The sequence below is a fragment of the Neodiprion virginianus genome, chromosome 2 (genome assembly GCF_021901495.1).
Source record: "Neodiprion virginianus isolate iyNeoVirg1 chromosome 2, iyNeoVirg1.1, whole genome shotgun sequence".
In the NCBI taxonomy this organism is placed as follows: Eukaryota; Metazoa; Arthropoda; class Insecta; order Hymenoptera; family Diprionidae; genus Neodiprion; species Neodiprion virginianus.
The window spans coordinates 28,655,196-28,678,402 of record NC_060878.1 but is presented as its reverse complement, the minus strand read 5'-3'; the positions used below and the strand labels follow the sequence as shown (position 1 = coordinate 28,678,402).

Genomic DNA, 23,207 nt, shown 5'->3' with positions numbered 1-23,207 from the left:
TAAATACCCATATTTTGTCAGCTATTCTACATGCGTACATGTAGAAAACTCTGATTCTCGACACTGTGCGCACCAAACTCGAAACTCGCATTGTCGGTCGGTTTTGTTATCGGCGCGTTCAAATGCTGTGATTTCAATAAAAACAACGGATATATTGTGTGGACAGAAGACTATCGCATAAACCGCAAGTCTGTATAAGATAAATTTATTACTCATTTTATTTATTTTTAATCATTAGACCCATTTTACCTTAACCGCACAGGTTTGTGCGTAATCATGTGTGCATGGCTATCGTATTTCTAAGGTGATTGTTTTAACATTTTACCGTTTCTCGTTTAATACGATACGCACGTGTTTCCAGCCGAATGATGATTCAATTATAACACAGCATTCTCGTTTCTTTCCTCAAAACATTTATAATATTCTTATTAAGATCACCATCTCTCAACGTATACTCAAACAAACAATAATTATTCTACAGAATACATTATTAACCCTGGGTTTTATTGTTGTAACTATTGCGCGATGCGTGTGTCCGTCTGTTACGTGCTTTTGTTGTTCCAATTGGCACAGATTGCACCGAGCTTATTTTATTTTATTTTATTTTTTTATGTTCCTTCAGTGGACAACATGATAAAACAGTACAGTAATTTAATAATAATTGCAAAAAAAATCGATCGAAAAATTTAAATCAATTCCCAGGAAATACTTACATCAATTATACGTTTTACGGGGTTTTAACCAGTTTATGGAAAAATGTATTGATTTTAAGCGAGTATATGATATACTGTTACATATATCATGCGTCATACTCATTGTTGAACATTGTGACGATATAGTCGGGAGAATCAACAATTCGATTGTTAATCAACAAGCAACAACATACTGACAATCAGTGAGCGGTGCAAAGTGCCTGCGAACGATGTATTTATGTATACAATTGTAGATAAATAACAAGATATATGTATAGGTTGGACGCGTACGTTAAATCGTCATCTGAACAAAGTTCGAATTTACGCATGCGATACGGGTGCTTCATTTTTCAGTGGACTGAAAAAAGTTTGATGTATAACAGAAAGAAAAAAAAAGTTTATGTTTATTGCCCTTGAGATATCCTTTTGTTTGTACGGTACACGGAAACTTGCGCAAATTTTTACCCGAATGAAAAGAAATGATACTTTTTCATGCGGATTTCGCAATAATTGAGATCGAATAATTCATTATTCGATGTATTATTGTTTCAATAGATGATATTTCACGGGGTGAAGAAGCGTCGACGTTTCAGTTTTCACAATTATTAACTATACTTGTGTGCATCTATTATTATTGTGCAATTTAATTATTTTTTTACACATATATGCTTAAATGCCACGTACGATAATAATCTTATTGTTTACGTTTGAATTTTTTTAATACGCCTGCTCTTAATTATCTCGCAATCATCGATGAACCGCTATAGTCGAATCTTATTCGCATCGGTTCCAGATCAAACAAATCAGAAACAACGCATATTTATTCACGAGTTAGCCAGTGGTCCCGAAAATTCATTATTCTGGGGAACGGTTAATTTCTGTCATCTATCTTTATACATGTTCCAAAATCATCACGAACTGGTTCGACATTATAGGCACTCTGACCGTTGAAAAACGTGTGTTGATACGTAAAATGTATGGCAGTGTAATACGTATTACAGTATAATGAGATTTTGTCAACGCCAAAGGCCAATGCTCTACGATAGCCCTTACATTGGTATATAAATCGAGGGATAACCAATGGCACAAAATAAAAATTGGGAAACTCGAAGTAAACAGAATGATATGCTGAAACATGTTACAATTTTCTCTCAGGTTCTGGTTTATCCAGATAATTCAATGAGGCTGAAGTCAGTAACGTTAACGTGGCGAAACATCAGGGAAAAATTATTATTGCGCAATTTTAGAACGACGTTTGTAAGCAGTTTGCTTTTAAAAATAAAAATATCTCGCAATTATCACGGTTTACTAAATTTCAAATATCCCGAAAAGCCCGAAGTAATGATTTTTCCTAAACCGGCATTGTTACAGCAACGCAACGTGACCAACTTCATCCTCACACGTATTTGTAGCTCAGAACTATTTCTTCATGACTCGTCGTTTTTCATTTCGTACGATCGTCTCGGGGGTGAAAATAGGCGTTCCTTACACGTAACGTATGTACACACGTATCCAATATACGTGTGATATCGGAATCGATGTGTTACGACGGGAAGGGATGATAAGGAACAGAAAGATTGTCGTGGTGGTCGTTCGGTCGGTCGGCTAGTTGTGTCAGAGTCAAAGAAATTTCCATATTACTTACAGTAATCGTGCAACGCTCGAACAGCTCGAGTCGTTCAATGATATCTATCACCAACAGTTAAATTTTTGTTCATCTATTTTGCTTCATGCATGCATCGAAAGTGATAAGTTAGAAATAGCAATCAACTAGTGATACGGTTTTCCACGTTTCTCCAGGTTAGATTTTTTTGTTTATTCTTATTGCTATTATAACGTAGGTGTTAAACTAATTGCATCTCCCCATATTTCGGTTTTTTTTTCTTGAATTTTTACGTCCTAGAAATCGAAACTCTATTACTTATAAATAATATACTAATAATAAGTAAATTATATGCTCATTTCTAACACAGGGAATGAATATCATAGATCATATAGCAAAAACGAAATATCCAACTTCACCTTCCGATTGTGAGAAACGTTTACGCTTGGAAAGCAAATAAAATTTAGTATTCGTAATGATTTGATTTTTTTCACGTGAGATTGTTTTCCACCGCGATGCGGTATGCTAATAGATTCAGTTAAATGTATTATATTGACCAATTTATATCTTGGTTTATACATGGCACGCTATATTTTTTCGATTGCTGCAGTAATGTAGGTATACGTAGGACTGTAACTAAACATAATCAGGTCTGAATATCGGTTCGAAAGTTAAATACAGAGAATTTTTGTCCCCGCGAAATCGGTACCTTTTATACGCACCTTCAGCTACGTAAGATAAAATTGAAACGTTATAAACGCTCGAAAAAATTCCGATATTTCCTCCATCTTCGTAGAGGAGCAACACAAGGAATTAAAAAATAATGTAATATCTGTAATAATAATGAAGGCTAAAGCGCGTGTCATGTGACGACAATGCAATTTCCATAAAGGGAATTGTCGACTTTTCGAATTGCCTATCCGTTGTAATTATCGTTTAATCGAAGATTCAATTTCTCAGATAAAATCAATCAGCCGCGCAGTGTGCTAAGAAAAGTTGAGACTTTCTAAAATTCCCTTAACAAATATTGTAAAAACGATTTGTCAATTATTTTACATCATACAGTAAAACGTACATTATTGCAATCCCTTCAGTAGCAAACTCTGTAATCCTTATCTAAAGCGACGAGTCAATTTCGCAGATCCCGACAATTGAAATCCGCCTCGAAATGGTCAAACGAAAACCGATCGGTACTCGAATTGCCTGACCTAATTATAACTACAACAGCCGTAAAGATGCAACGATCTTATTAAAAAAAAACGAGCGATAAAACGTGCAGAAACAACACCGTAAATATTAACTTAGCCTTGCGTTTTTCACACATTGCGTGCATAAAATTAAACTCAACCCTCGCATCGCGTTCGGGTATGAAATAGAGAGACACGTTTCATGTATATCCGACACGCCGTTGTGTGTTCGTAAGGTAAAAGGAAAGCGTGTTGGTGCGACGATGTGCGGTAGTTGGTTTTTGGCGCGTGCGCGAATCGTTACGAATTACGCACCCTTGTCGGCAGGTCCGTCGTCATCCCCGTTCTTTCGGCGCAACTCTACGTCCACCTGGCAACCCCCGTTTTCTGTTGCTCGGTAGTGCAGGGTAGCCGTGCCGGGCCTGCGAAGCGAAGCGATGGACGTCAGATTCGTGGTTTTGGTCCTGGCGCTGGTTGGCCTGATGGCTGCGGGTGTTGGAACTCGGATCCAGGGTGCCGCTGCTCGGATCGCCCAGATAGCCTTCGCCGTTGCTCTTTTGCCCCTCGTTTATCGGTACCACAGGAGGATTTATGTTATCGTCAAGACGCTGCCTCGGGACGTCAAGTGAGTATGCCCAGGAAGTTATATTTTATGTCGTAAAACCGCGTGTCATCATCCGGAATCCAATATGACCCGCTGCACGGCTTTTCTTTCATTTCTTTTTTTTTTTTTTGTTTTTTATTTTCTATTCTTATCCATTATTGTATATTGTTTTTCGCAAAATATTATGTTTCACGCGTCGTCGCAGAGCGTACACAGCTGAAACTAGCAGCCAGAATTAACAGCCGAACGTTCCAACGAGGTAGCGAAGTCCCAAAATCAAAAGTTTGTGAAATACCTCGAACCCCCGATACTTTTATAGAATTACGAGGATAAGATTGAACTGCATTTTTCTATTTCCAAAAAGGTTAAACACGTTTCCCTGCCAACTCCGACTGCTAGTTTCAGCTTCATGCAGGTCATAGAAATCTTTTTTCGTCACCTCGTCGAGTTTGTGCATATTTTTTACTATGTTGAAGTTAGCAACGTTATCGTAACGAAACTATGGGGAAAAATCACTATATTCTTAAATCTTAAAGGCAATGAGAGTATCACTAACGATTTGATAGATAGCAGTATTCAAAATCTTAAGGAAAGATTAGAACACCGAAATTCTCCACTCAAGTTAACGATTCGTGTTCGTTTTTTCTTATCATTGTAGAAATAAATTTCGAGGAAAAGATTCAATTTTCCTTGTGGAAAACCTGACGGAAGGTCTTTGAAAATTTTCACCCTTCACTTTAACGGTCACACTGGAGAGCAACTAGTTTTCATCACGAATATTTTCCATCTTTTATTTTTCGTTAACGGTCATTTGAAAAAATCATTGGCGTAACTAGGACTTTTCTTGGGGGAGGGGGGAGCTGACCTCCATCCTTCGCTTCGCTTCACGCAAATATGCCATGTGCCTGAATTCTACGATGCATGAAACAAAAGTACATACATATTATATTATATATGTTGAGAGAAAAAATCACCAGACTTTGGAAAAATATTTCTATTTTTTCTTCAAAGAACAAAAAAAAAAAAAAAGTATGTATTGGGACAAGTAATTTTTCATTAAATAACCAAGCATGATTACAGAAATTCTAATTTTCGGTCTTTTTTCCAAAAACATTTAACATATCATGGGCTGTAATTTCTTTTTTAAAGACAGAAAAGTAGGTATCTAAAACGATTTAATTTAAAAAAAAAAATAATATTGTTCTATAATCATACGAATTTTGCGATCCATATCTACATGCGTGAATATATGTACATATAATATACCACTTCGTATATATGTAGATGTATACGTAAGAGAAGTTATAGAAGTGCAGCATTTTCTATGTCCTATGATTATATAATGACCAGGGTGTACTGTATACACCATATACATTACGTATCCACTATTATACATACATACGTATTACGTATATTACAGTCCTCCACTGTTCTCATATATGTAGAATCGCTGATTATACATACACATAAAGGAAAGTATGAAAAGACGATATAATACATAATTACGTGTTCTTCGATGTACGGTGGAAATTTGTGTCTCCGTATATTTTTTGCATTCCCGCACATACGAGCAGTATAGGTATAGGTATCATATTTCGTTAACCCCTTGTCACAATTTTGTCAGTACAATTTTTAGAATTAGCCATGAAATTTAAAAAACTTCCAGCATGTTTTCAACAGACTTTGTACTCGAAAGTTTTGCATGAAAAAATACTATGCTAATCTAATTTCACGCTTGCATATTGCCCGATATGAAAATCATTGGAGGAACGTATTGCAGTAAAGAGTTTCGAGAAATTGTCTCGAATATCAAAAAATTTTATACGCGCCTATACGAATTGTACAATTATTTATTAATTTTTCATGAAAGTGTCACTTACCTGTATGTATAAGACAGCGGCTCTTGGCTTTCGGTAATTAAATATGTACAGCTTTCGATCCGCGTGATAGGGTATACTTATAGCTTGACATGCGTAAGACGGGAGAAAGGTCAGAGTTGCGAGATATGGGTATGTGTAGAGCATTGTACAGTGCTTGTTCGTTGCGGACGACCCCCAAGTTTCAACTCTGATAAGGGTCCGACCAAAAGCCAGGAACATTAAACTTTCCATGAACCACAGCCTCGGAAAAATCTTCACTTTTCTCTGTATTTTTAACATTTTCTTTTTCACAATCATTAAACAAACGTTGAATTTCATTCCATTAATATTTCTCATACCGTTAGTATTATATAAATATCGCACGAGACGGTGTATATAACATGAATGATGAGACTAAGATAAAAAGCAAAAAATGCATGTCGTGTAATTACACATAATAATTCAATTGATTATCAAAGTTGAATTCAGACGCCGTGTAATTGCGGCGATAATGAGCAAATTTACTGTATCATTCCTTGTAACAGTATAAATGATTATACCGAAATACAAGAACGGTATAATAATTAGAGAGAATGTTTATTGATCATCTGTATAATTGCTATAATTTTGGAGAAATTATTCTTATTATAATTTTCTCACACGTATAAGTTATATAAGACAGGTAATGATTGAGGAAATTGAATCGGAGTGGCGGTGGGGGGCATAGAATTTAATGAACCGATACGATCTCGTTTTCAACGATGGATGAAAGTTAATGGATAATTAATTAATTGTTAGGCGATTTTGTCGTTTTAGAATAAAAAAATTTATGGGTATTCGGACAGTTTTTGTTGACTCCGAAGCGAGGAGGTGTGTAATGCATTATTGATAAACCGTTCGACCGATGCAGCTGACCTGGTTTCGTTTATTTAATACCGCGTCTCGTTTTCGATTCTTACGGATCGTAAGTAAAATCGAATACTTCTGGGGTGAAACTTGTGGTGAAATTATAATGAGAGCTGAAAAAATTAGTAGACTGAAGGAATATAATAAAAATCAAAATTATCGAATAACGCAGCACTAATCGTGTATAACAAATTTTATATCATCAACATGTACATTACATATATATAGCCGAGTTTTGCATATTACAGCTGATTTACTTATCGCATCTCCTCGATCGTAAGAAAAGTTAGCACCGACGTAACGGTTCCGCGTTCAAAGAGTTCAAACTGCACAAATTGACTATATTTACGAATGCGCACTTTGCATTTATCGTAATAATAATGTTGGTCATTGGTAAAAGTTATAATGACGACAGTAGTTGTGCTGTACCAGACAAAAAAGAACTTCATCCATAATGAAGAAATCAGCATTTTTATATCGCTTGAAATTTTATATGTAAACCTTTATCATGACTGCAGAGAGAAAATAATTCTGTTGTTTCTGTCGTTCTTCCATATCGGGAGACTTACGATTAGTAAAGTGTCGTGCTAATCGAATTATTACGTTGCATATTGCTTTTTGTTAACTTTCTACACGTTATTTTTACACCAAGCGTATCACATTGACTTGGGGATTATAACCGAGAAATATTGTTCTAATCATAATTTGATGGAGGGCGTCATGATGCAAAATAAAAATCGTTTTAAATTTTGTAAACTTTATTCTTTTTTGTGAAAGATGAAAAATGTGACATTGATTACTAAATTATACAGCATGAAATCTCAGAGCCATATCCTTAATCGAGGAACATGTGAAGATTCAAATTATTAATAGGACACCAAAATCTCAGGCATATTTGAAAGAGACGTTTTACATCCGGCTACGATTAGAGTGAAAGGAATATTTTTATCATGTTATTCCATAAAGAGAGATACAGAGGAAGGAGAAAAAACTTCGAATACACAATGCAATTCATAATTAGCACCGTTTAACTGAACGATCGTACTCTGTTTTTAATTTCATCTCGTAAAGGTCAAAATAAATAACGGATAATGCCTGGCGTTATCAATGCCGCTAAAAACTGTCTGAGGGTAACGGTCATGTCTGATTTACTCTTTCATCCAACTCGTATTGTATTGAATAAATGCGACCCAACAATCGGAAAAGAATAGAAACGGAACGATTAGCAGAATTATGAATCCCATTCCTTTAAGTTTCCGAATTAAGCATGAGTTATTCCAATGAGACACTGTTCGTTTTAATCTGTTTATTCGTTTACATTCGATTTTATCTGTTCTTTCCTATCCCGTCATATTCGCAACAATGCCACCTCTAATAGCTTGTTCGTTTCAATTATTTATTCAGAATAAGGGATGGCAATTATCAATCCGATTCAATTCTATCTATCCGAATTAATTCTTTTCAAAGAATACGAAACATCCGTTTGGATAAAGAAATCGGAATAGATCGTATTGAAATTCTCAATCCATTTCTATTCTTTTCCGATTGTTGGGGACTTTATTATCGCACTTATAGATCGCTAGTATTGTTTTTATAAACAACGCAGAGTCTGCGTTTACTGGTAATTGTACGTAATTACGACATTCGCTTATCACTAATTTACTACGTACTTTGCAACCTAGACTAATTATTTATACTTGCGCAAATGTGACGAATAGATAAGCCGAAAGCTTCCTTATTACACGTATGCACTGTTCATTCAATACTCAACGGCAACCTACCCGCGTTTCTTACCTTATCTCCTGCGTGTTTTTCCGTCACGTTATATGCTGAAACCGCACGTCAAGACCATTAATAGTAACTGCAACAGTTCATTCGATATTCATAGATCAACCTTATGCCAATGGTTTTTACTCAAAGACAGATGCTCGGCTCGCACATAATATTCGGCTCATCTATTTTTCCCGGGGTTTCGATTCTACCGCGCTATATCGGGAAACAATTTATGTGTCCTTTGGATCTTGAACTATTATAACAATATCTGTATATACTATGCGTTCAACATCTAAGAGACTCTTTTTGCTGATCAATAGTCAAATAAGTACTTTCTGAATGGTAGGGTAAGCTCACCCGAATGATCCATTCGCATTGACAACGCATTATATATTAACCAAGTGATTATCGCTTATTTTTTAATTTCTCTTTGCAGGTTTTTATACCGATACATCAACGCTGATATCGAGACAAAGGGTTTCGTACGTAACAACACAACGGTGATAAAAATCTTCACAGAACGTGCTCGAATTTACCCCAATAAACCATGCTTCATTTTCGAGGGTCGGATCTGGACAAACCTGGATGTAAGTGATTTATTTGTCAGTTTCAATGCAGAATGTATGACTTTTTATTATGAATAATAAATTACAAACTAAATTTCAATCGGTCACCCAGTTTTTCAACAAAAACAAGAAGATCCCTGATTCCACATAGCTGATTTGTTGTTTCACAGATAGAGAAACTTAGCAACCAAGTAGCCTCTGTCTTCCAGAAGGCTGGATACGTCAAAGGAGACGCGGTTGCATTGCTGATGCACAACAGGCCCGAATATATTGCGATATGGCTGGGACTAGGAAAGTTAGGGGTGGTAACAGCTCTGATCAACACCAATTTGCGTATGCAGCCTCTTGTGCATTGTTTACTTGCAGCAAAAGTGAAGGCAATTATTTATACACAAGAATTGGGTACAGGTACGTCGATTAAATAATTGTTGTGGTTGAAGGTTGTTGCTTTGTACTGATACGATTTTTGGATGAGTGCGCAAGTGATTTTCACTACTGTAATCTATTCATTTACAGCAATAAATGAGATCACAGATACTATACAAGGAATCGACAGATACGAGTGGGGCAGCCCTTTGGGAGAGGAATTAGACGGTGCTAAAAACGTTGATCAGCTTCTCACTGAAGCTAGTACTGCGCCTCCAGTAGTTGACCATATTCCAGGTTACAGGGATAATTTACTCTATATCTACACAAGCGGGACAACTGGACTACCCAAAGCTGCTCTGATGCCACATTCGAGGTACAATTCTTTTTATTTTCCAGTTATAGGTTTTCAAATTTTGTCTAATTTTATGTTAACAATTATTTTCACCCCTCCTGAGGACTGTCTTGTAAGAACTATTACGTCAGTTGACATATTTTCCCAGTGGAAATAGAAGAATTGCAGTTTTTGAAGAATTTCAGACAAGCTTCATTAATAGATATGTACTTTATATCCCTGAAACGTGAGAAGCAGTGTTGCTTATTTTTTATTGCAAAAATGAGAACTGAGTCGTGCCTGCCTCAAGTCTAGGATTTCAAATAAGAGCGAGAAGCAATTAAATCACCAATTTCCATCCTCCTGTATTGATTATAATTCTATTCTTGTACTGTACATACATGTACCTGTCTGCAAGTAACGATGTTTCACCATCTATGTCCCTCTTAGTTGGTTGTTGCGGGATATGTGGGTTCAACAAATTATTAATGAGTATTGAGTGACAAAATGTAGGTCGTAGTCTAGTGTAGTAAGAAATATAGTGGATACGGTAGCAAGTTATATCTACAAATGTAATAATTCATAACGGGAAAGTTTACACCAGCTATTGGTGCGTTAGATCCTAATCAATTATGGTATATTACAAAGGAACAACGGCGCAAGTGCGTATGAATATCGGATTATACTCTACGAATAAATAAAATTCCAATTTTTCACTCAAGAACCTCACGTTACATATCACTACAAACATCATACTATTTGTCTACTACATTATATTATATACCTAATCTTGTCAGAGAGACCCTACAACTTTACCAGAATGAGATTAGTCGAACAATGACGCTGTATTTTACTGCTCTAAAGCAAAGGGGTCGTAAATCCCCTCCTGAAATGTGTCAGTCTCTGTATATTAACGCTAAAAATGAGGCGAATATTTTTTGATTAATGCAGTATAAAAATAAATTGATTTGTTCAATTGTCATACTAAAATTTTTTTTCATCTAATTGACGAAAAGTACGTTCAATGCCTGATATTGTTTCCAACGTTCCAACCGCACTGATTCGTCCTTTTTAGGTATCTGCTCATCACTATGGCCACTTATCATATGCTGGGTCTTCGAGCAAACAGTGATATTATGTACAATCCACTTCCGCTCTATCATACAGCTGGAGGTCTAGTTGGTACTGGTTGCGCTCTAGTGAAAGGAATCCCAAGCGTTTTGAGAACAAAATTCTCCGTGTCTGCCTACTGGACGGATTGCATAAAACACAATTGTACTGTAAGTTGGATAATGATTTTGTCAAGTAGAGATTAAGGACGTATGGAGTTACATACAAAATTCTTCTAACTCTCAACGAGCTCCTTAATTTACTCGAAATTGATTCATGTTTATTTACTTTCAGCTTGCCCAATATATTGGCGAAATGTGCCGGTATTTATTATCGGCACCACCTCGACCTGAAGATTCTGCCCACTCGGTTAGATTGATGGTTGGCAATGGTATGAGACCTCAGCTTTGGCAAGAGTTTGTTAATCGCTTCAAGATCGAACAGATAACAGAAGTTTATGGGTCTAGTGAAGGAAATGCCAACATTGGTAACTATCGTTAATTTTTAACTAATATTTTCCTAAGTTCGAAATGTAAGATTTAATTCTTTTACTCCTCTTGTTTATAGTGAACGTTGATAATCAAGTTGGAGCTGTCGGTTTCATTCCATCGATAATACCAAAGTCTTTGCATCCAGTAGCTCTCATACGGGTTACTCCAGACACTTGTGAGCCCATCAGAGGACCAGACGGATTTTGTATAAGGGCAAAGACAAGTATGGCGATGAATTCTCCTATGTTATGGGTCATAACAGAATTAGCATATTGTTTGATAATTCAAAATGTCTTTTTTAATATCACTGTTACAGACGAGCCTGGAATGTTTATAGGACTAATAAAGCAGGGAAATGCTTCAAGAGAATTCAATGGATACTTGGACAAAGAAGCATCAAGGAGTAAAACAATACAAAACGTGTTTAGCAAAGGCGACAAAGCATTCTTATCTGGTGAGTTGAACATTGCCATAACACCACAGAAAATTCGGTTCCTCGATTGAGGAAAAATATGAGTGTCATCCACTTCTTCTCCAGGTGATATATTGGTCCAGGACGAATATGGATATTTTTACTTCAAGGACAGAACTGGCGACACTTACAGATGGAAAGGGGAAAATGTAGCGACTGCAGAAGTCGAAGGTGTCGTAAGCAACGTAGCTGGTCACAGGGACGCCACTGTCTATGGAGTACAGGTACGTGAAGATTCAAAAGTCAGGGAAAAATCAACGGGAACAGCCACTGAATTAGTCTATGCATATGTTTTATTTATAGGTACCTGGAATGGAGGGAAAGGCAGGAATGGCAGCTATAGTCGATCCCGATAGTCTGCTTGACTTTAAAGCGTTAGCTGAGGGCCTTGACAAAGCTCTTCCCTCTTATGCCAGGCCGATTTTCCTGCGCATTGTAAAAGAACTCGAAATGACGGGCACATTTAAATTGAAAAAAATAAATCTACAAAAGGAGGGATTTGATCCTAACAAAATTCAGGATAAAGTATACTTTAGGTCGGGTAATAAGGAATACGTACAAGTTACACCGGAGTTGTACGAAGAAATTATTTCTGGGACAGCAAAATTGTAAGGTGCGTAGTACAGCAGGTCGCATATTTGCCCCTGTACAAAATAAGTAAAAAAAATTAACATCAAAATTTACTTGGCAAAGAATCTACCAAATCAGAAATCTTACGAACGAACAAGGGTAGAAGGGCAGTGAAATACAAGGAATAAATTAGTCCAAATATTCACTCAATGATGCAAACATCGTAAAACGTTATGTGAAATCGAATACATTAACCCTTTGCGGTCACACTTATTTTTCATCCCATGAGAAATAAGTGGTTGCCGGGGATGAAATCGTGCTAGTGTAACCACTCAGGGTTAATTTCTACTAACATTTTCATTGAGTATTAAAACCAAAATATAAATGAATGGAAGATTAAAAAAAGGGTCATAAAAAATGATTTTTTTTTTGAATAACATTCCAATAACGATGGACTAAGAAATGTAAATTGAAAGTGAAAAGGTTAGGAGAATATTATAATTCATGAGCAAATGTAAGGACAAATGTTTGGGTTACAAAAATTTTGGCTCATCAAACTACTTTAGATATGAGCAATAGTGTATGTAAATTAAGAACATTTTTCAAGTAGGTCTCATTCAGCTCAAACTGCACCCACCATCAGTTAGATTTCCTACTGAATTCAAAACCTATTACGTTGTTAATTGAAAGGTAGATGCTGATGGAAGAGGTGAAACGACGATGTTAAGAAAGATGGTGTAATTATTTGGAGGTACCAAGAAATACCTCTAATTGAATAATTTAACTTGAATTTGTGTTACTAGTTAATTAATATAATATACGACCGTTGTTTCCTGGTTATTTGTAGTCAATTATACTTATTTGAATGGCAGGTATCAATTTCTTCAAAGTATATCCGCTCCCTTGGATAATAAACGTAATATGATACATAATTCTAGTGCATGGTACAGGAATAATAGACACAATACCTGCATTCATTGCTTGCTGAGTATGAAGAAAGGAAACAATAAATCGATTCTGCAGGACCCCAATTCTTTTGGGATTGTTCTTGGTATGTATGTATAAAATGCTAGTTTTTGATGCCATAACAATTTTTTACGATGCCATAACAAGCACTACAATATTCAAGTATACATGTATCATTACATACCTATGTAGTATGTACATTATATATATGTATAATACGATTAAAATGTAGTGCTATTACTTGGATTGGGATTTTTGAAAAATTATTCGACCATTCTTAGTGTATTTGGAAATGAATTTCATACAAAATCGATTATTGATACTGTAGTACAACGGTGGGGACAATTTTTCTCAACATGCAGTGAACTAAAATGTAGATTTATTTGTTTGGACTAAATATACTTATTTTGAAAAGTGTTTGTAAGAAACTGTTATTTTAAACATGGTGTACTTATCTTCGTTTCATTGCTATTGACCAATGTAAATGTTAATGTAGTGATTTTGAGTTTTTAAAATATTCAATCGAGCAGTTAAATTAGTGGCAATTTTTATACAACTCTTGATATTAAAGATGAAAAATATTCAAAATGATAATCAGGTATGTGTAACGCATGTAGCTAGAAAATTGGGGAAGCGTTTAAATTAATTTATCATGTGTTTGATCACATTATAAACATGGCTCAAAATCTTTCATCTTTGTTAAAAATAATTAATGCTATATTATAAATAACTGCACCACCAACTATCAAGTTACTGTAGATTTGAATTAACTGGGTAAAGAATAATAATAATTAGACTGATAAACTCTACACATCATTTCTTTCTCTTTTGAAATGTTTATAACTGATGGTTGAGGTAAGAAGGAATAGTTGTATATGTATATTTTAATTGAAGTGCATTTCGAACTGGACACTGTGGAAAGTTGAACATATAGTAATAATAATGATGATGATGATAATAATAATATTAATAACAACAATAATAATAACATAGTTCAAACGTACGATTTTTATTGTTTGCGCATTTTTAATAATCTGTATATTGCTCGGGGGTCACAATTATTATCATTCTCGTTACATTTTATAAGGTACAATAATGACAATTTGACAGTCTAGCATTTCTGCAGGATATCTGTTCATTGTTATTGGCATATTGAAGAATTATACGCGTAAATTAAAATCGTATACACATATAGGCATTTAATAATTTACAATTTTTTTCTATCATAAATCTTTAACTGTGGTAACATCACATGCTACACGCACGATTGAATATCACATTACATATTAAATAAACTACAAAATATAAACAGTGTAATGTGCCTTTTTCGCGATTATCTAAACTTAGTTGAAAACTGATAGTGGGATTCAATCAATTATTATGTGTATCTTATAATTTGTAAGTAGATAAAGAAAAGAGGGTGATAAAGATTTCTAAATTAACCGTATACCTAATTCCTCACCACACTGTACGCAAGGTAATTTGATCGAGAGTCAATGTTATGAATGAAGTATGTATCCGTAGTTTTGTTGGATGTAAATAAATAGAGCTGAAACACTAACTATTCGTATACAATATATACGTATAATTACTTATAATACTTGGTTATTTTCCACGACCAGATTTTCTTGATTCATTATGCCTAATACTATGATTGATTATTTTTAATATAATATCTTTACACACTTTTGAAACACTACCTTCAATTTTTTTTCTGTACAAAATTATTGAATGCAAGTTGCGCACCACGTGAGGTAACGTCAAGTATGGTTGATCGAGTAATTGTCTTTTTTTTTATATAAACTAAAGAACTGATTGTTTGCACAATCAAAATGAGAAAAATCGTAGTCCCAAGTTCTTATTATGTAATGCATACCAATTGTTATTCTAATTAATTAATAATACTCTTTTGACTCATTACGGTAGATCTGTATAAAAACGGGTTTTATTGCACATAAAATGGAATACAGCAAGGAATATGTGTTCATCGCAAATGTGTTGATAACAGTGGCTGCAACACAAATGGAGTGTCAAGACGCGTAGGAGTCAATGGCAAATAAAGACATGAATAATAAACTCTAGTATGGTATGGAATGTATTATTCTATCAACGATAATTCATTCATACTTCACATCGTAACTGGAAAAAGTTTTCTTGAACTAGCTAGGCACTGTCATAATCGCAAAATTTATGAAAAGTTAGGCACGATCAGCGCACCTGCTCACTAATAATATATCAAATAATTGAAATGTTTCACATTAAGTGTTGAATGAAGTGATTGAAATTCATCATTGTGAACTTTAAACCAATTCATACTCAGCATATTAATGTCAATTATTTAATTTATAATTTACAAGCGTATTAAGTACCTAAATTCAAAACGTGAAGTCCCAAACACGCCTTCGTGAACTACAAAGATACAATTTAGAACAATATAATCCTTCGATTATAATTCGTTGTTTGAAATCCAAGTTTTTCTACTTAAGTCTTTTGTTAATTTTCTGAGTGAATATTGTTGCCAAACAATATAATATCAGAATGAATGCAGTTACAAAATGTAATGATATTCTTCTTTGAAGATTCTAGGTATCCACAATGACATTCACTATTTGAACAGTGCTTGAAGTTAAAAATTTTCCCTCAATTCATCAACCATCTAGAAACCCTCAATTATTTAAAATTAACACAGTGTTGTGTGCCTCTTATAGTTTCACTGTGTTAAGGTGTGAGTGGCGATGGATGACAGGTCTTTATTTTGAATTGATTATACTAAAGAATTCTAACAAACTGATGTAATATGTAAGTAAAAATTCTCTACAATCACACATTTGCTAAAAATATTCCGGTTTGAGATGTATAATACCGTCTTGACTAATCTAGTGAAGGTAATTCTGTCCCATCGACATCTTGAGTTTCCTTTATTTTTAACGCGGCAACCCTTTATGTACCGTGAATAATTTTTAATTTGAATATATATAGAGCATTAGTGTCAGTGATTTGTTCAAGATAATATAATACCTATAATCATGCTGCATTGAGGTAAATTCTCGTTGACACTCTTTTTCTCAATTTATAAAACTAGTTACAATACATCGTAATTAAATGCATTTAAAGATAAATTACCCCTCCCTTTGTGTAATTTTATTACCATCAGTGTTGTTATTTCATGTTTTATATCGAGATCTGAGTAAATGTCACCGGGGTCTTATAATATTGTAGATTTTCAAGGATTTCTTGTATCGCTGTCGACGACACGAATAATTATAGATTTTCAACTATTCAGTCCAACTATCAACTTGGTGGTATCGCTTTTGCTGTTTGGCCGATCCCCAAGTTTGGACGATTTCCAAACCACGACATTTTCCATTCCAAAGTTTCCTGTAGCAGTTTTTCTTCCTCTGGAGAAAAATGGAGTAGAGTCGCAACTGCTCTTGTCAAGTGCAAAGCCTAAGGTAAATAAATAAATATTCAAATGTATTTCATCACATCAAACTTAGTAAATCGACTTTCATTCATTTACAGATCTCGTTTTGAGACTCCAACAAGTCTTGCTATGTACCTCGTATTCCCGGCTTGTTAGGAACTTTATCAAAACGTGCTTCAGGTATTTGAAGTTCACATCTTCTTCCCTTGAATTATCTTGACGTGGTGTAACAGTTTTCGTAGAGCTTGGATTTATCACTGCAGTTGCTGTTGCTGTAGGTTCTGCGTCGCTATCCAATGAAGAAGACGGAATTCTCAACTCCCGCTGAAGAGTTTTTTTCATATCTGCCAGCCGCTGTTGTAGAACTTTGATTGTCTGTAAGGTGAACTCAATTAGTCATTATATTAGTTGAATTATACTTATATTTACCTTCGATTTTTCACTGAGCTGATCTTCTAAGTCAAGTATACTATTCTTCAACATTTTTTCGTTACTCTCAGCCAATTCTCTACTGTGTTCCATTGTCTCCAGTTCTTCGAGCCTCAGTCTAGTCTCAGCGAGTTGCGTCTGGCATTTCTCGAATTCAGTGTTAGTTGTCTTTATTGTTTTTTCCAAGGTGTTAACACGACTTTGTAACTCATTGTTCTCAGTTTCTTGCTGTCTACATTCTTGCCTAACCATTTCAACATCTTGCGATACTTGTGCGTTCCTTAGTAAAGCTACATCCTTTTCTTCTCGTTCTTTTTCAAGAGTTATTCGTATCTTCGCTGTAGTAGTTCTTTCAGTTTCTAACATTTCCCTCAACCGTGCTACTTCCAGATGTAGCGAAGCATTGCTTGTCTTTTCTCCATCCAATGATAACTTCAGTTGTGCTAGTTCCGTTGTTGCAAGAGAGTGCTTTGATGTTACTTCTTGCAAATCTTTTTTGAGTTGCTTGATTTCCTTCGAAGATGATTCCTAAAATTTTTCAAATATTTGATATCATTCTCAAAGACCTGTCATTCAAAAGCAATTAATAATATTTTGTTCCTGTTGTAAGCAATAAGGCATCAGTATTAAAGCATAAAGAAATAAATCTTTCACAAAGAAGTTGTGAGGACATAATCAATTAAAAATTTGTAAACATTCATATCCCAATTTACTAATTCCAATAACACTTAATAGTGAAATAGAAATAAAAAATAGAAATAGGTCTGTAAAAATTTTAATAAATAACTGCGTGCAGAAAAAACGGATCACATAATTGAATAATTTGAAAATTAATTCAAAAGCTGTTTTCCACCACACATTTTTATGTATATATGTGGCACAGAAATTATACATACATATATATTATTACTTGCGAATTACTATGGGTTAGTGGTATTTACAGCTAAACGGAGGTGTAACAGTCTATTGACCATTACTTCTGAGAAAAATGTGTCTGTATGTGTGCAAAAATAAAAAAAAAATCCACGGGAAAACAGAGAAGTTGCCATAATGGAAGGAAAATTGGAATTCGGGGTTGTATAAAATCGAAAATAATAACGAGGGAAGTTGAATTTTTTTTTTCATAGTAGTTTTATTCCATAAATAAAGGTGTACATAATATTTCTTTTACACACAAAACGTAGTGTATAAGTCGCGTAATATAGGGTACAGGTGTATGTTTAATGTATGTATGTAAACAATACCAGATAGCTAAGATAAAATATATTTTGCTCCCACTGTTAATTGTCATGCAGCGAGAAAAATCTTCCCAAGTAACAATTACTTGAGTAATTAAACTATTGCAACGAAATTATAGATATAAATTGTCATGCATGCATGCTGGTAAAACTAGAGAAAAAAATGAGATAATATTGAGAAACAGTTGTCAAAAATAATAATAAGACCTAAAGTTCGCGAGCGGTTTACGATTATAAATGGTGCATAAGCGATAAGCATATTTTTAACTAGAACATGCAAATAGTAGTAAAAAGTGCCCAAATACTTATTTAAATCTTTTATCTGCCTTTGAAATAATTTTTCTAGTTTCGATATTGATTACTTGTAAATCAGAGGGAGAAAATATTCTAGGATATTAATTTGCAAATCTAACAGTTTCCATTATCAGTAAAAATCACAATCTCAAATACTAAAATAAATGCAAGAATATTGGTGGTAAAGACCAGACTCAATGTTTTTGGTACAGCTAATTTTCTCGAACAATTGTTCCTAACACATATGGAAATAATATTCTTATAGAAATCGTTTGGTTTATTTCTGAAAGGGGAGAATATTTTCCCAATTATCTACTGTGCTCGACTCTCGTGCATCATCACTGCGTATTGTGAAAACTCACAATCTGACGCTTAAACTCTTCAACCTCGTCATCGACATTGGCCCGAAGCTCTTTAAGTTCCGTGGCCATTTCATCGATGTCTTCGGCCATTCGCAGAAGTTTTGCATCTTTAGTTTGCATCACAACTTTGTTTACCTCTATTTCAGCTTCGAGCTGTTTCACTTTTTGATGAAGTTCTTCTTTCTCCTGTTCGACTCTCCTTCTTTCCAAACCTTCCTCACCAGCTTGTCTACTCAGTCTTCCGACCTGAGTTTCAAGACTTGAAATTTTTCCTGACCAGCTTGTTTTAATATCTGACAAATGGAGATGAGCTTCTTCAAGTTTTCTTTCAAGCAAAGTTCGTTCTCTCATCAAATCCGCTACTCGTTCATCTATAGTTTGATCATTTGTTTCCAAAGAAACTCTTTGCTCAAGTACAAAAACTTTGTCTTTCAGATGACGTACTACTTCTTCAGTTTGTGCCAGCTGACTTGACAGTTGAGCTCTCTCACGCTGTGTTGAATGTCTCAGTGTTTCCATTTCGTCCTGAAATTAATGTTACATTTATTAGAAGGTAGGAAAGTCTATACATTTATGATAATTTCACGTATTTTTCGTATCAAGGTACTTTAAGACACAGTTGTGTTTGTAGTAAAAAAAATATCCTTTTTCAACATGAATATTTATACTAAAAAACCCAAGTTCAGTGTAAAATCATACCCAGTATTTGTCAATTCTTTCTTGCTTACGATATTTCGGTTGTGACGAAAGAGCGAAAAACTAGTAGTGACAATATACTAAGAAGATCTTTCGGTTAGTACCCAGTTAATCTATATCACAACTTCAATATTATTAATGACCATAAATCCATAACCAATAGCAGGAAGATATAAAGAAGAAAGATTAATAAAACAGTTGAAGAATATAAGCTAAGCTGTAAGACGTACCTCTAGCATCGACGGTAGCAGCAGGGATTAGCAGGTATACTGCATAATCTGTTCTCCATTGTGGTAGTGATTAAAGTTTGAATTCCTTGTTTTTTTTTTTTTTTTTTTTTAACTCTATTTATTTTTAATACATTTTTACTCGAATAAATTTTTTATTCTTTCATTGGTAGAGTAATAAAAGACTTCACAGTTCACAATCAGGAGAAGATAGAATTACCACTGATCAATGTGTAGATAATAAGTTTTTAAAGAATTTTAGGAAAACATAATAGTTTCAAAATAATGTGTAAAACCAGTTGCATATACATACTTATGTATCTACACACATAAGTAAATATTTTTCAAACGGATGCAAACAAAGAACAATATTATGACCGTAGTAGCAAAGCAAAACTTTTTTTTAACTTTGTATAAAATAAATGTATGTACCTAATCGTAAACAGCCCAGGCTTGAAACACTGGAAATTAACGGAACTAATTTAGCAGCAATAAAGATCCCATTTCTCGATAATCACATCAAGTATAAATAGGGCATGAACATAAATTTAACAAATGAATGAAAAACTAAAGATAAAAAATAGATTTAAATAAAGGAGAGAACAATAAAATGCAAAAATTATCACAAAACAAAAAGCAAAATCATTACAGTATAGAAGAATGCCTATGAACTGGCTGACTAAAAATTATAACTATTACTTATCGATAGTAATAATGTGGAAAATTCCAGCTATTTGAGGAATCAGGTTTTAATAATTGAGGTTTAAGGTGCGAAAGAACTGTAAAACATACATATTTGTCGGATTATTATTATTTAAAACCTTGCGACTCGTTGTGCTGTTGAAATATATATCAAGACCGCAAGCACAAGACGGTAAGATTTTTACCTGATAAAATATTCAACAGTGTAAATCAGAGAACAATTAGCATTGTGAATCGTCTGTGATATGTGTTAGACGATAATCTCCTTCTGTCGCAAGACATTAGGCAACACTTGTTAAATCGAATTGGCATATGGATATTAAAATTAGGTTCTTACAACTTATTCAGCTGTACAGAAGACACAGAATTTACACTGTTAATAAGACCCTGATAATTCTTTTCGAGTCATAGTAACATCGTGAACAATATCAATTTAGTGTAGTCAACTTTAATTACATTCGTTCCATCGATATTTCACATGATCGTGTTTACACGCTTTGAAAAGTTTGAAAAAGAAGTAGTTCAACATTTCTTTGTACTCACCTGTACGTTATTCAACTCGTCTTCGTAACGCCTAAGCCTCGATACCTCAGTTTTGAGACTCTCTACCTCAGCGGTTGCATGCTTCAGATGATGCACTTTCTCGTCTACCTCCTGCTCTTTAGCCAGTAACTGTTAATCAGATGAATATGTTTTTGAGATAATTCTTTGATACTCTGAACACAGTTCCATTTAACACGATAATTAATATAAACTTACAAGATGTTTGATCTTTGCCATTTCTTGTGTTTGAAAACCTTCCAACTGTTCAGCATCTTCTTGAAAGCTGTACAGTTTTTTTTTGTACTCTGCCAAAGAAAATTACACAAGAAATTATAACTGAGCAAAATGTGAATTTTGATTACAATTCAAATTCCATATCACATTTTTTAGAAAAAATTTCTTCTAGCACTGATATTACATCTGATTTTTTCGAAGTACTATTTGTTAGTCAATATTTCTGTACAGTGAGAATGAGAGTACTAAAAATTGACTAATTAATATATGACAAACACAAGAAAACATAATTTTTTTGCTATCAATCATTGCATGCCAGTTGCATTTGTACAGAACTATGTAACGGATTGTTCAGATTATCTCATATAAATATCAAAGTGACATTTTTCAACATATGTAACATCTTTCTCCACATACCTTCAGCATTTTTTAAAGCAAGTTCAGTCACTCGTCTGGCATCCTCGGCTTTTCTTCTTTCATCCTCAAGCTTTAATTTCTCCTTCTCCTGTTTATCCAATAATTTTTTCCACTCCTTCTCTCTCTCCTGCAGCCTGACTTTCCATTCTTCGTCTTTCTTTTCCAACTTTTTTACGAGCTCGCTTTCTCTCCTCGCCAGTCTTTTCCTCCACTCATCTTCTCTGCTCTCAATTCTTTTTACATCCTTAGATGATAATTGCATTCCATCACTTAGTTTATATTCAAAACTATTCTCTCTTTTCAGCTGTATCGGTGGCGTCGGCGAAACTGTATTCTCTTCTCTCGAACCATCCAGTGATACCATAGAGCCGCTAATACTGCTCGTTGAACCGGTCTGCAAGAAATAATCAGACAGAGGGTAAGAAAGATATAAAATTACAAAATTACAAAATTAGTTGGCAACGTCATCATATGAGCAAAAAAATGTTATAAATTCACTTGTTTTCTAAAATCTGATTTGGTTTTCTTTGAGATAATAAGGTGAGAGTACGATTGCGAAACATTTACCTGAGACGTGTGCCGTGTGCCAACGTTACGAACGTTTCCAGCTTTTCTGACAACCGTGGAAACGTCGCTGCCAGTTTCCTCGCGTATTTTGTTTTTCAAGCTCACAAACATCTTAACAAACTATATTTTCTTTGATTTTCCGGATATTGCTAAGAGGGTGGTATCAAAGTTGAAGTCTACGATATATCGTAGTTTTATACAAGCTGGTTGTCAACGTCACGTCACCTGTCTGCCGGCATCTACTGATAACGAATGATAACTACCTACTATTATTATTTCTGTTTTTTATTGTAGCTGCGGTTTAATCATTTCTGCTATTAAGTTCCAATTAATTCCAGCTGATAAAAATCCATTACACATATCACTTTAGAATAAAAATGTAGTCTTTGATTTTTATATTATTACTAACACTGTTGCCGAGCGACGTTTAGTGAAAATATTTTGCATGACGGAGACCACTGTACGATTTCTACCACATTAAAAAAAAAGCAAATAGTAAGAAAGAAAACAATACTTCCACAATTGCAACCCGCGACATATCTCTGGTCATAATTATTCACCGACGACACCGCTGT

The 23,207-nt window shown here is 34.5% G+C and overlaps 2 protein-coding genes and 1 long non-coding RNA gene across 7 annotated transcripts in view; 1 reads left to right on the top strand and 2 right to left on the bottom strand.

Annotated features, from left to right (window-relative positions):
• LOC124298458 (uncharacterized) overlaps nt 1-1,062 on the bottom strand; it is a 4,753-nt gene extending 3,691 nt beyond the window's left edge. Inside the window, exon 1 of the long non-coding RNA XR_006906813.1 lies at nt 352-1,062. This is a non-coding gene — a long non-coding RNA (uncharacterized LOC124298458). The remainder of the gene's footprint in view (nt 1-351) is intronic.
• LOC124298449 (long-chain fatty acid transport protein 1-like) lies at nt 50-15,060 on the top strand. 5 transcript variants are annotated; one of them, XM_046750479.1, is made up of 11 exons: nt 50-188; nt 3,810-4,107; nt 9,061-9,211; nt 9,361-9,598; nt 9,707-9,932; nt 10,966-11,170; nt 11,295-11,487; nt 11,568-11,714; nt 11,808-11,945; nt 12,030-12,187; nt 12,267-15,060. In XM_046750479.1, exons 2-11 carry the CDS (start codon nt 3,920-3,922, stop codon nt 12,573-12,575), a joined length of 1,953 nt encoding a protein of 650 aa, XP_046606435.1. In that variant the 5' UTR covers nt 50-188; nt 3,810-3,919; the 3' UTR covers nt 12,576-15,060. The 5 variants fall into 5 exon arrangements, with proteins under 5 accessions (XP_046606435.1, XP_046606438.1, XP_046606436.1 ...); XM_046750482.1 differs by lacking the exon at nt 50-188 and adding an exon at nt 2,326-2,492 and having other exon boundaries at nt 3,884-4,107; XM_046750480.1 differs by lacking the exon at nt 50-188 and adding an exon at nt 2,326-2,492.
• On the bottom strand, nt 14,838-23,207 carry LOC124298448 (golgin subfamily A member 1). The gene is made up of 8 exons (XM_046750478.1): nt 22,633-23,207; nt 22,066-22,459; nt 21,631-21,719; nt 21,415-21,543; nt 19,247-19,771; nt 17,353-17,880; nt 17,059-17,298; nt 14,838-16,946 (listed from the first exon to the last, which is right to left on the bottom strand). The coding sequence occupies exons 1-8, from the start codon at nt 22,741-22,743 to the stop codon at nt 16,791-16,793; spliced, it is 2,172 nt and encodes a 723-aa protein (XP_046606434.1). The 5' UTR covers nt 22,744-23,207; the 3' UTR covers nt 14,838-16,790.

What these genes read in the sequence shown, in the direction of transcription:
- LOC124298449 (XM_046750479.1), top strand. Translation starts at nt 3,920, where the DNA reads ATGGACGTCAGATTCGTGGTTTTGGTCCTGGCGCTGGTTGGCCTGATG. An exon ending in TGAAGGAAATGCCAACATTG is followed by an intron (nt 11,488 to 11,567) that starts GTAACTATCGTT and finishes TCTTGTTTATAG; the next exon opens with TGAACGTTGATAATCAAGTT. An exon ending in TTGTATAAGGGCAAAGACAA is followed by an intron (nt 11,715 to 11,807) that starts GTATGGCGATGA and finishes TCACTGTTACAG; the next exon opens with ACGAGCCTGGAATGTTTATA.
- LOC124298448 (XM_046750478.1), bottom strand. Translation starts at nt 22,743, where the DNA reads ATGTTTGTGAGCTTGAAAAACAAAATACGCGAGGAAACTGGCAGCGAC. An exon ending in TGGCAAAGATCAAACATCTT is followed by an intron (nt 21,544 to 21,630) that starts GTAAGTTTATAT and finishes TCTGATTAACAG; the next exon opens with TTACTGGCTAAAGAGCAGGA. An exon ending in TAACAAGCCGGGAATACGAG is followed by an intron (nt 16,947 to 17,058) that starts GTACATAGCAAG and finishes TATTTACCTTAG; the next exon opens with GCTTTGCACTTGACAAGAGC.